The 13,267-nt window shown below is 39.3% G+C and overlaps 1 protein-coding gene across 1 annotated transcript in view; it reads right to left on the bottom strand.

Moving 5' to 3' along the window:
• The window catches only part of CHST8 (carbohydrate sulfotransferase 8), a 125,604-nt gene extending 115,105 nt beyond the window's left edge, over positions 1-10,499 (bottom strand). The window contains exon 1 of the mRNA XM_042877268.1: positions 10,280-10,499. Coding sequence (XP_042733202.1) covers positions 10,280-10,388 — 109 coding nt within the window. The 5' untranslated portion in view covers positions 10,389-10,499. The remainder of the gene's footprint in view (positions 1-10,279) is intronic.
• Between the last annotated feature and the right edge of the window lie 2,768 nt (positions 10,500-13,267).

Here is a 13,267-nt window from a genome sequence, read left to right on the forward strand (position 1 = left end):
TTGATCTCTTGAAATAAGCAAGAGGAAAAATATGTTTGGCAAATGCTAAGACAGTAAGAAGGTGTTGGCTCTCACAGATTTGTGTATGGAGGTAGAATCTGATTAGATCATTGCTGTACAAGAGAAACATTTAATGCTTTTAAAAATTTAAGTTCTGAGTTCGTTAACTACTGTGAATTTAATGTAGCAAATATTCTTTTTCCTCCCCACTTCCTGTCTCTCCATTTTAGTACCCCTGGGAACTTCAGACACGCTGATTCTGTGCCTATTGTCTATTAACATTAATTATAAAATTGCAGTGAAATTTAATTAAGCATTTTTGCTCTAATAGTAATTTGATTTCCCTTTTTAGTGTTTAAAATATCTAGCAAAACTGGTCTCTGGATTTCATTTCTACAAAAAAGCCACCACCACCACCAAGAACCCTTCAAACTCATAAACTTCTCTCCATTAAATAAGTTCAAATGTGAAGAACAGTAAAGATAGTGACACCAGCTTTTCTTTCTCATACCTCCTTCACTACCATTCTTTGTGTGCTGTACACACCTTTCGTTTTTCTGTTTCTCTCCCACTTGCGTGTTCTTTGCTAATGGTAGAAAGCTTTTATAATGGTTTGCTAAAGGTTCATTTTATTTTTCTTCCACAAAGTATAAGTAATTCCAAGAACCATTCTGAGCTATTTACTGCAGTGCAGATACTGGTGAGAAATGCCTATGGAGGAGGCAATACCACTGCTGGTTTAACATGGACAGAACACATCATCAATATATATGTGTTAAACAATTCCTGACTTTGTACTTTCTTCATGAACTTAATTCTCTTCAATAGCTTGAAAATGAGCAGCTTATAGATGCAGAATGGTTGAAATTTTAATTAGGTTGTGACTTAAGGATGCCTCCTGTTTCCAAGCTACTAACATCTCTTGAGCTAAATGAACGGGTTTCATTTTAACAGCTTATAGAAAAAAAAACTCGTGATTGGTTGGCAGTATTAATCATGGCCATTCCCTGTGTTTCTCCCTTTCCATTTAAGTGAACTTAGTGTCTGTGGTACCCGTGTTTGTTCTGGCCTTCTGAATCCCCGCCCCGTTCAAATTCCCGCTGACCCAAGTATTCAAGAGAAATATTAAACAATTATGAACAACGTTAAAGTAAAAATGAGCACAGGATTGCTTTGCTCTGATAGACACTGTACAAAAATTATAGTGTCTCCCTAAAGTATATACGTGTACTTTTGTGACTACTTGAATATCTGCCTTTTCATTTGTTTACAGATGAGTAATGAGAGGAGTTTGTTTTCTTCTGTGAGATAAGCATCATCATGCTTTTCCTAGCAGCCGCATGCACAATTAGGAGGACCCAATTAAAGTTGCATTCAGTTTGCACAAAATGACGGTGATTGCTGTCTATAATTTCTCCTGTGGTTTGACTTATGGGCATTATGCACTACAGAACTTTATTAACAAATAAAGTCAAGTCAAACAAGTCAAGAAAAAAAAAACACACCCAAAGCAATCTGAGAAACAGTATATAGGATCTTGGCCATTGTGCACTAGATACAGCTTGAAAAAAGGAGCCACTTCCACCCCCTCAAAGAGCCACCATGCATACTTCAAGTTTCCTCTGCTTAGGTCTGTAGGGTTTCTCCTCCTGGCCACAACAATAAGCATTGTGTCTGTCTTCTCTGTTTCCATGTAAGTGGGACTGAAAGTCAGCCACTGACTACAGCAGATACAGGGCATCCCAAGACACCTGAGGATTTAAGCCTAAAATAATTCTAAAGCTAAATATACCTTTGCTTTTTCCAAGCAATATTTATGTCATCATTACATAAATGCCAGTGCTGGGCTTTGAGTAATTGGTGTATCATTATGCTGAGTGGAAAGGTTGGATGGGGCGTTGAGCAGTCTGGACTAGTGGGAGGTGCCCCTTCCCCTGGTGGGGGGTTGGAATTAGCACTTCAGGGTCCTTTTGCATCCCAAACCATTCTATGATTCCATGGAAGAGAAATGCTGAGAAATACAATATAGGAGCAGGGCATTGGAGCAGTTTCGTTCATAATCTCTGCTCTTCTTTTTCCTCCTGAAGCTGTTCGGTTCCCACTGCTCCATTAGGGGGCTTAACATCCCCTGATGTTCTTCCAGCCTGTGCATTGCTCATTGTGTACATGCATACATACAGGGTAGTATGACATGTTTTGCTTTCATAGTGTAGGGATACCTAAAGTCTGTAGATACTGTTCTATTGGCTAATGTGCTACAAAGAGCAAAACATCATATAGCCAGTCCCTGCAAAGAGTTTTATGATAAAGCGAGTAGTTTTCAACTAAAAAGCAGGAACAGAAGCCCAATAAGACTCAATTTCTGTGGGTACGAACAGCCAATGGGTAGCAAATCTTAAAAAAAAGAGGAAAAGAGCCTTAACGTGCAGAGGTTCTACTTAATCACCACACAGGTCTCCTTACGTAGCTCAAAGCAAAAAAGGGACAAAGATGGGACTTCATTCTATGAAATGCAGAATATCTGACTCTCATACAGCAAAGCACTTCAGGTATCTGAGGAGACTGAACGGTCAAGCCACTCGGTTGGTAGTGAAGTTCTTTTCTGCTTGATGCTATGAGCGAGCACTGTGTAGGATAGGAGCTATACAGAGCATGATTTAAATCATTTAATCACCTTGCATATGTCAAGTGGTGATAGATCCAAAACCAATCACTTGCTTTCAAAAGTAAGTACATTATTAATTCAGAGAACATGATAATGATGTCCACAAGAAGTTGTTTGGCTTTTTATGCTCTCATAGGTAACTGACAGTTTTGATGCTGATACACCAAGAAAGACATAATAGAGAAGAAAGCCACCTTTAATTTCAAGCTTCACTAGGATTGTGAGAGGAAAATTAATGTTTACTAGCTGAAAAAGGATGATATTACTGGAGAGAAGAAGTTTTGTTTAAGCTGTAAGGGGAACAGTTTAACTTTGAGGAATGGAAATGTACACAGTCTGTTATAAAACAATTTTAATAGCATAAAATTTAGAAAATCCAGAAAGTATTTTAAACTTACGTAAGCTTCTCAAAGTGCTATCAGGTTTTAAAAAGCAAGCAAACTAGACTGCCAGTTCTACTACCAATACCTTTCCTATGGAAACTTTGATATAGCCTCATTTCTGAATGAGTCTTTAGAGGTGACACAAGGGTCTGTTGACCAACTGTTGCCCATTTCTGTAATGCTCCTGCAAATTTCTAGGGGAATCTCAAAAGCATAGAGGCTTGCTCCCTAGGAATGTACTTTCATAAAGCTGCCATTCTTGGAGTCCTCTGACATATCCCAGTGCTGCTGAGTTTTGCTGGTGATATGTTGCCAAGCACCATGAACGAACGCAGCTCTGGGATGGCAGGTCACTTTTTATTTTGCCAGACACAACAAAGAAGTGTCAACTTCTGACATTTTTTAAAAGTAGGCTTTAAAAGAAATATCAAACCTTTTTTTAACTAGTCAGTATCTGAGAATAAATGCCACAGAAATAGAGGGGATATGGAAATTTGTGGAAGTGGAAACTGTACTGTACTGTATGGTGTGAGTCTGATTTAGCACTGCATCACTCTGGTTTTATGCTGATAAATACATTTGGGATTAGGTGACAGGGACTTTATGCTATCAAATAAATGGGCATTGGGTATGAGCTCAGGCATCTAATGTGTGTGCAGCACTGCAGTGGGATTATAACTGCTGCCAGTCACTGGTCTGTGGGATAATCTCGCAGATGAAATGCTTTGGTCTTGCATTTTTGTTGTAGGATCTTGCAGTCCTTAGGTACGTTCAATCCCCTGCAGAAACCCCCTGTGTAGTAGGAAATGGAAGCATTTAGCAGGCGACTTGCCTTGCTTAACACAATAACACGCAATGTCTGAGCAGTAGCACAGGACAGAAAGAACCACAGAAGCCTTACATCCCAATTGCACAGGCTAACACAAGTGCTCAGCCTCTGGGGAAGCACTATGGTTGACAGGAAATACTGGTTATGGAAATGGTGGCCTGCAAGTTATAGCTGAGAGCTGTATCTGCTTTAATGGACTTCACTATTGACTTTTCAGCTGATAAAACCATGTTAACATAAACTGTTAAAAAAATAAAAGGAGCGAGAAAAAGAAACAAAAAAGTTATGACTTGATGTAGAGCACATTAACAAATGCTTTATTTTTCATAAGGCTGCCGAGGAGATGCCAGAGTCATGAAAACAGGGAAAAGTGGTATAGAAAACGATGTTTGCATATTATAGGTAATAAAACAGGTGATAAGTGATCACTTTCAGCACTGAACTCCATTTCTCTTGAACAAGACTCCACTGGCAGCATGGTGTCTTTTGTAACCATCTGGACAGCATTTGATTCCCCTTTACTGGTAGACTGATGAACCTGCTGCCAGCACATCCCAGTTTTCAAAATAGCCAGGTTCACAGTCAGTCTAAAACAACCATTTTAAGCAACAGAAAAGGGAGTATCAGATTAAGAGTATCAAACTCAGAAGACCACATTTCCATCTCAAGTGCCTTCCTTCAGCTGACAAGAAGATCTTTTCCTTTTAATCCCATCAACTGCAGACCGTTGGGAACTAATCTGCTTACAGGGACATTCCTTTCTAGGGGAAGTTCAGAGGATGCGACTGCTCTTTAGCTTGTGGAAGCTAGCCTTACAGGAGTAACGGTACAGCACTTGTGCCTGACAAGTGCATCGCAGGGCCCACTTGCCTCCTGTACCAAATCCTTTTGTTCTCCGTTTCTGCTGGTTCTGTTAGATGAGGCAGAGTACATGGCTCTCAGTTCATAAAGAAAACAAGTTATAAATTGTAGGAAAATTACTTCTGAAATTATACATCACTGCCAGTTCATTTTCAATTGTGTTTATAAAAAAAGTTTCCAGTATAAAAAACAAGTGGTACATTGTGCACCAGGAAAGTATTATGGAAATTTACTGCTAACATGGAGATATGCATATGCCTGTAATTTGGGACTAGGAAGGTGTGCGTGCTCTGAATAAGTAATTAAGAAAAAATCAGTTCAGATATAATAGCGGTATTTACTCTAGGGCTACTGCATTATACAGAAGACTTCTGCACTGTGGCTCTCTTGTGCCATCAGGTTTGCTATAGCACTCACGTGCAGGCCCTTCTGACTGTCATCTCTCCTTCCCCTCTCCCCATCCCAGCGTACCCTTGGTAAAGCAGAAAATAAAGGGGATGACAGCACTGCGTTCAGAATTGGTAGATGAGGGAAAGAGAGCAATCTCTGCAGAATCTAAGTCAGATGAGTTTCAGGCTCAGTTATATTCTTGCTTGACTTTCAAATGCTGGTACAGAGTGCAAACCCATTTCTATTCTACTCTCTGTTTTCACCCTTTTGGAGCTTCAAACTTGCGACATTTAAGATGTGGAAAATCCTTTTACCAGCTCCCACGGGAATGTGCATCTGTATATATTCATCTTAAAAGTTTCAACTGAAAGCTTAGCGGTTTTTGAAGTCAGTAACCATATGGCTAAAACAAAAGAGTAAACATTAACTGTTTCCCATGGACTTAATCACCTCAAAGTAATTTGCTGTCTGAGTATAGGTTTGCAGAAATATTAATGCTGTTTTTCATTTGGTGCATTTTCTATAACAAAAATAGATGCCATTTTAGAGTACCCCTTTGTTTCTGGCTGAAGTTTGTAGAGCGCGTTCCTAAGTGCAGTGTATGTATTGTATCCCTGATGCATACAGGAAGCAGTTCGTCATGATTGGCGACTCCACACTTAGTATTCACGACCACATGCCAGCCCACAGACTGGCAGTTCTGCAGCTCTGAAGTTCCCGTAGGTGTTTGAAATCCAGTGCCGAGCTGTCAGGATGGCTTCAGTCTCTGGACTCTTCTCTCACTACTGATTTTTTGTCCAAGTGATCCTTTCTTGCACCACCCAAATGTAGCTCCCACAAATCCAAGTTCTTCAGTTGGTGATCTCAGACACTGCATTGGCCCAGAACAAGGCTATCAAGACACTCATTAGTCCAGTCAGCTCTTCTATGGTCAGTCCCAAGAGAGAGGGACTATGTCACTATGCCAGAGAAGCCCCTTGGTAGCCACAGGGCCTGGACAAGCCCCTTGCTGGCTGGAAATGGTTCCACCACAAGCACAGCAGTGCAGTCGCTGAACATTTACTTGCTGTAAAGTTCTTGTATGCTTAATATCCTATCATGGAAAGGAGATTTCTATATGCAAGAATTGTTAGCATTAGGGTAGGAATGTATGTTTAAGTTTTCCTTGTGCACCATGTGCAAATGTGTTAACTTACCTGCCCTTCCAGTTGTTTTTTTTACTGTTTCCATTTAAGCAAAGTTTTATACACCTATACAGGACAGCATTACATTTCTGTTTGATGTAATACTGTCTCTCATTCATATCAGTGCTGAACCCACTCCCCTGCTTCACCCTGCGTTCTTCATAATAACAGCACTCTCCACAGAAGCCCAGAAAATGTCTGTTTTAAGTGAAGTTATTGTCCCTTTAATGACCACAGGAATATCCACAGCATTTTATGTATTGGCTTGGGAAATCTGTTCTGCCCACCCTAAGTAGCTGTCTGTCATAAATATATCTGCTCACGATATGCATTATATAAATAAAACTGTACAGGCAGAATGTTTCTCAATCACAAGAAAGGCTCTACACCCACTATCCAGAGCGCATATACTTTGTAAGCATTGGTTTCCAACAGATAAATGTAATCAAGGTTTATATGCTCACAGAAGCCAACAGGATGGGATTGTTTCACTCGAAAGATCAGAAGAAAATTGTAACTAATGTTGTGGAAAATTACTTTGGTATTGCTTTCTCAGTACAGCATCACAATTAGGTAGCAATGTGAAGCACAGGGAAAGAATAAATGAATAGTAACAAATCAACACAAACAGCTACTGTCAGGAGTGCTTTGCTCAGTGAAAGTAATGTAAGCATTACTTAAAGTTTTATGACTGTGGATTTTATACTGGTTTAAGTAGTACATCAAGGTCTCACCATCGTGCTTGCTAGGACTAAAACAATCAAGAGCAATTTCCGGAACAGACAGATAAAGCTGAAATACCAAAGTATTTTTATTAATCTTGTTTCATAAGTTGTACTATCTTAAATTAAAGATGACTGAATGTACTAACAGTGAAAAATGCCCTTTTGGACAATGCAAAACTCTCCTATGGTGCTTTTCAGTGCAAAAGAAACATTATTGACTTTTCTGGAGTTTTCCTCAGAAGATTCTAAGCCCTGCAAATGCACTTTGCTGCACAGTAACTACATGGGAAATGCAAAACCAAAGGCTAATCCAATAAAGCTCTGCCATGAAAAATCTGTTGTCCTAAGTAGCTTAATGACACATGCATTTTTTCAATTCTATTGAGGCAGCAATCAGACAAGCAAATTATAGCAGTATCCACTCTCCATTAGAAAAAGACCCCTTTGAGGAGAAATGCTCAGATGAGGGGAAGGGAAGCATCTTTTTCACACATCAAAACATCTCTTGTGATTGACAGATTTTCACAGGAGGCTGTCTGGCAATGAAATATGCCTACTCTCTTTGTAATGAAATGAATGACTGTTTTTCCTATGTCCTTTATGCTTCCTAATGTGTTTTTGTGGTAACTGGTATCATTTTCAGAAGGAGTAGAGGTGAGTTTCTGAGTCCACCATGAGCTGAAAGCACTTAATGCACATGAAAATCACCCAAACAGAAATAAGACTAATTGTATGGAGCACCTTTTACTCAAAGGTGCAGTCTGATTCCTGTTAACATAAATTGTAATTGAATGTGAGAATCAAGCAATTCATCACACACCTTTGGCAGTAACAGCATTGCTGGGATGTTCATTCTGTAGCTACAAAGAACCCTACTGACAGCTACTGAATACATCAAGGAGTGCAGCAGGGAGGGAAGGGAAGAGGACCTGAGTTCAAACTTGCCTTTATTTAAATGTGCTTGGGTGTCCCACTCAACAGTTACATCCTCTGTAATAATTTACAGTATATTACACTCAGCAGTTCAAGAGGTATGTGACAGAATAGAGTTCAGGAGCTACTGTTCTGCTCGGCTTTTGTCTTGTCATACATTCGGATAGAAGGATGTTGTTTGTGCCTGGGAGGGGAGCTAAGTGACCTAGAGAAAGGAGACTTCAGAGATTGCAAGGTAGGTAAAAGTGACCAGTGAGGGCAGGATGGGGGAGAAAGAGAACAGGATAAAAGCCTTTAGGAAAACCGGTGAAACCTGTTCAGAGAACAGGTAGCTACAGAGGGTAGCTCTTGTGCAGAAACACATTTTAAATCCTCGCGGCTGTCTGACCAGGAGTGCTACTTTGTCTTAGAAGCGGAATTTGACTCAGCATCAAAACAGATCCAGCTGAGGAAACTGGAGCACTGCCTGCTTCTGCCAGGGGTTTCCCAGCCAGCAGGCTAACGTAAAATATATTTACATATGTTTTATCTATATTATACTATTTTATCTATTATCTATTATCTATTATTATACTGTTTTATCTATATTATACTATTTATCTATATTATACTATTTATATATAAAATATGTATATTTAAAATATATATATTTAAAGAGGAAAAGATCCTTTCCCTGTCGTAAATCCTTGGGGGTTTGGGTCCCTGCCGTTACTGAAGGAGATATGATCTGATCCTATAGAATCTATCTAAATTCCATAGGTTGTGGTACAGCCACACCGAATATGTGGCCAATAACAGTATGAAGGTGAGTCTGTTCTCAGTGTAAAACCACCCCATGTTTACTAAGTGGAAAGGCAGGTCCTGCACAGTGTGCACCTCCATAGTGGAGTTATCTCAGAGATTTCTCTCTACTACACAGTTTGTGCAATCACCATTTTGGGCATTAACCATACGAGCTGCTCCAGTGAGCTTGTATGGCTAATTTGGGATGTGTAATTTCTGATTTTTGCTTTATTTTCCTATTAACTTACAGACCTCATAGCAGTATTGATTCCAAATGAATATGCACAGTACTGTCAGTTTTAATCTGTAAATTATTTTGCAGCTAAGTATACAAAAACAAATTAGAAAAGCACTGAAGTGACTGGTTAATTCTCTGCTTTCCGTGACACATTGATGATTCATTATATCTACAGTTTCAACTGAGTGTCTGCTTTCAAAATCCGTGTGCAATTGGACTAAATAATAAACATATTATAGATTGTTTAGTGACATGGAAATAAGTGCTTAATAAACCTGGGCACAGAAATTAGCACATAATGCAAGGACTTCTGCTAAAGTGTAATGTAATTTTGTATTTGGGTTCAGCTGCTTTAAAAATGTTACCAATATTTTATCTTGAAAATATACACAGTCACCTTGACTGTGCAATGAAGTCGTCAGTTGAATTGACTTTTTATAAAGCACGTATTCAGTCAAAGGAGAATTTCAGTGCATATATGAGCAAACACAACGACCGAACCTCTGCGCATAGGAGTATTATTACGAGCTGAAGTAACTGTGCTGACATTTGTCTAGGCTCTGAACCAGCCTTCCCTGCAGCCTTAGTCAAAGAAAAAGTGACTGTAAGGAAATCAAGGGAAGTCTTGTGCATTTTCACACTTCTTACATACCCACTGCTTAAAAGGAAACCACTACTTCAGCATGTAGTTTTCAGATCCTCACATGAATGTGGAGTGGGGTTTTTTTGGCTTTTTACTGTTTAAAGTTACTAACATGAGAATATGGCACACTTATGAATGGCAACGGAAATACTTAATAGAAGTTACGCACATTAAAGGAATATGTCTTCAAATATTTTAAGCTTCTTGCATGACTTATTTTATGCATCTCTTGTCTTGCATCTCTATGAAACACTGAATACTGTATTCAGAGAAGGGTGTATGCAGAGTTGAACCTTGACAGAAATTCTCAGTCCCAGATTTACAGTGGCATAACTGGCAGCAGAAATTGGTCTCCACTTTAGCAGACAATTAACTTTATCCAGCTGGACCCAGTACACCTTGGCAAAGATTCCTGCATAATCAGTCAATTGTTTCTTGGAACTGCTTTTTATACAAACTCTTTTTTTCCTTCTTTTTGTGGTCAATTAACCTCAAAATAGCCTTTATTAAAAAAAAATAATAATTACTTACCTGTATTCAAGCAACCTATGTGGAAAATGTAAACATGTTAAGGGTACAAGGGTAAAAGTCTAAAACACTGAACATGAAAGAGCGACTGAGTCAACCAGAAACAGGAGTGCTAACCTGGTGTCTGCTGATGAACTATTTCTTCTGGATCCTGCAGGTGAATGAAGACAACAAGCCCAGCTGCTCCAAACAGCAAGATGAAGGAGAACAGACATGTCAGCCTCATAATTATTGTTCTCAGATCAATCCAGTTTGGACCCAGGAAAAGAACTGCACGCAATCTCCAGAGCGCTCTTCACTCATAGTCTCGTCCTCTCATCTGGAAGTCTGGCATAACATACCTACAAAAGGTAAAACAAAACCCTCTAAAACTTAACACTTACATTGTGTAAGGTGCATTCGTTGATTGAAGTTTTTTTTTAGATCAAACAACTGATTTCTTTAGTATTTCTTAGGTAAGTTAATTGCAGTCATCAAGTCAATTTCAGCCCAATCAGTTTGTCTTTAATTATGTGTCACTGTTTTTAACATGTTGGAAGTACAATGTAGAATATCATCAGAAATATAACTTGGGAAAAACGATCATGCCATGATGGTAATTTGCAGAAAAACCCTCTTAATAGTTTTCTTTCTTTGAGTCAATCATACATCACTTTTTATTTTGCACTGATTAAGCAATGTGAAAACGATGAAGTGAGATAATAGGGGCAAAAAGATAAGAAGCACAGTAACTTGCACGTCAAACATGAGGAGAGTGACCAACAACTGGCAGCTGCCTACTACTTCAGCCTTGAGGAAAATAGTGGGGCACTGCAGGTTGCTACACAGCCTGTTGGAAAAGCTCCATGGACCTATTGATTTCCAAAGAGAAATGCTGGTCACAGTGCTTGGGCCACCTTTCATGGGATTGCACAAAGCACCAGCAGGCAGAGTGCAGGGAGCAAGCTGGCTGGCTGCAGGAGCACTGGACACTGGAGCTGCTGCCTCTCTTCCCTAGGGAACTCCAAACAGATTTCTGGGCTCAGTTCTGCAGTTCTCACGACTGGCTGTAACACTTGCAGTTCTGTGCCATTTCAACAAACAGCAGCAGCACTGGTCAGTCCTAGATGGGCACCATGTACGTGATTCTAAACCTCTGACTGCACGCACTCCTAAGGCAAATACTTTATTTTAAGCACAAAAATAGTCCCACTGGAAGCAGTATCCATTCTGGTAAGAGTTAAGAAGTGAATAGATGAAAGAATGTGAACAACAACAAAAAACATCAGCAGTGCCAGTTGTTGTATTAACTAAAAGAAATGCTTTTGTCACGCAAGTGAGCTGGCCATACATTTTTTGGTGACATGTAGGAAGGTCCATTAAAGAGCAGACACTGAAACGGGTTCCCAGCAAACATAACCTCATTTCTTACCAGCAGATTATTTACCACAAGGACCCCGGCTGGAGAACAGCAAGAGATTGCAGGAGTGACTTCGCTTTTATTGTATTTCTAATTGGAAATGTGAGCTGGGGTAAAGGTTTCTGAAGGTGGTCTTTATTTACAAAAGAGGTTTTAGGTACAGAAAGCTCGTGTTACATTAGCCTGCAGGGAGGATGGGTTGTGGAAAGGTGATGATTCAAAGTAATTATTCCAGGAAAAGTCTTTAAAGATTTCTTGATGTGCCTGGAACATTTGGTGTTAGAGGCAACTTCTTTTGCTTTTCATGGTTTCCCTAGCTGGTTTTTAATTCTCTGCAGGATATTTGTTTTCTAAATTTCTAAAATGCACCAAAAAAGAACCATTTTTGCAGTTCCAGTGAAGTCATTTTTGAAACTGACTGATAAGGTTATTTAGTGGCAACTATGTTTGTTTATTCAGTGCATAAAGCAGCCAGAGGAAGGCTTGAGGCCAGGAACATTGATGGATGCTTGTATCTTATACGAATGCTAAGCATCACTAAGTTCTGTCTATGTGTAGGAAAATGCAGCTTTACTTTCTGTTAAAAATGATGGCAGAAGTTAACTGTATAGTTTTAATTATTTTTCCCTTAAACGTTTTTCCCCTTTTTAAAAGTAAAACCAAGAGAAAATGAAACTACATTTTTTGGCACTAGCAAAGCTGAATCCATATGGGTCTTTGTACAACTCCATCTATATGTGTTACGTGCATGTGGATGGATGGATGGGTTTCTTTTTGCACATGCATTTATTGCAAACATATATACACTGAAAGGATCAAATACTAACTCTAAAGCTCCAGTGGAGCCGGATTAGGGAAGGATTAGCCTTCAGAACAACTGTGTTATAATTCCAACCACTACTGTTATATGCAAACGATTAGGAACTTTACCTTGAGTTTACTGCAGAAGGTGTCCATACTAAATGGTCAGAGGTTTGGATAAATGGGTACTTAGGACCACATCACCTGTGGCAAGGCTGGTCCAACACCAAAATCAGAGCATCATTTTGTAAAACAACACAGTCAGAGCTTTCTAGGAATTGTGCTTAGTTCCCTGATATAAACACTTATCTTTTTCTAACCTACTTACGCTCTCTGCATGCCCATGGGGAGGAGAATTCTACTACCCCAGTTTTACAGGAAAGGAATGAGGTAAAGTTGTTGCCCGAGATTATACAGGAAGGCTGTGACGGAGCAGGGAATTGCAGTGTCTCCTAGCCCTGAGCTGGAGTCAGCAGTACTGCTCCTCTCTGCTGGGAGTGTGAGCTGGCAAGAAGCGCATGATCATAATTTGAAAGACAGGAGTTTAAAAATATCTATTCCCTAATAACTAAGGTTTTCTATTTGTGTAATGCTGCGTTTTAAGGTTGCTTTTTGAATGAGTTATACCCTTGAGCAAATGTGGGCTTCTAAAACAATTATTATTAGCTTAAAATGCTAGACCATTTTCACTTTATGATTTGTTGAAATGTTTTTGTTTGAAGTAAAGGCAATATCAAGAAAGAAGGTCCCTAGCCAGTTTTTAATTAGTGCAAGAAATACTTAGTGCAAGAAATACTACAGTAGCAGTTTTTAACAGTTATAATGTTTACATTATTCCATATCCTATAGGACATCTGTGTTCAGGATCACATAGCCTTTTAGTTTAGACACCTCACGATGCAGCA

This window comes from Lagopus leucura, unplaced genomic scaffold, assembly GCF_019238085.1.
Source record: "Lagopus leucura isolate 7727_CA_CO unplaced genomic scaffold, USGS_WTPT01 Super-Scaffold_100017, whole genome shotgun sequence".
Lineage (NCBI taxonomy): Eukaryota > Metazoa > Chordata > Aves > Galliformes > Phasianidae > Lagopus > Lagopus leucura.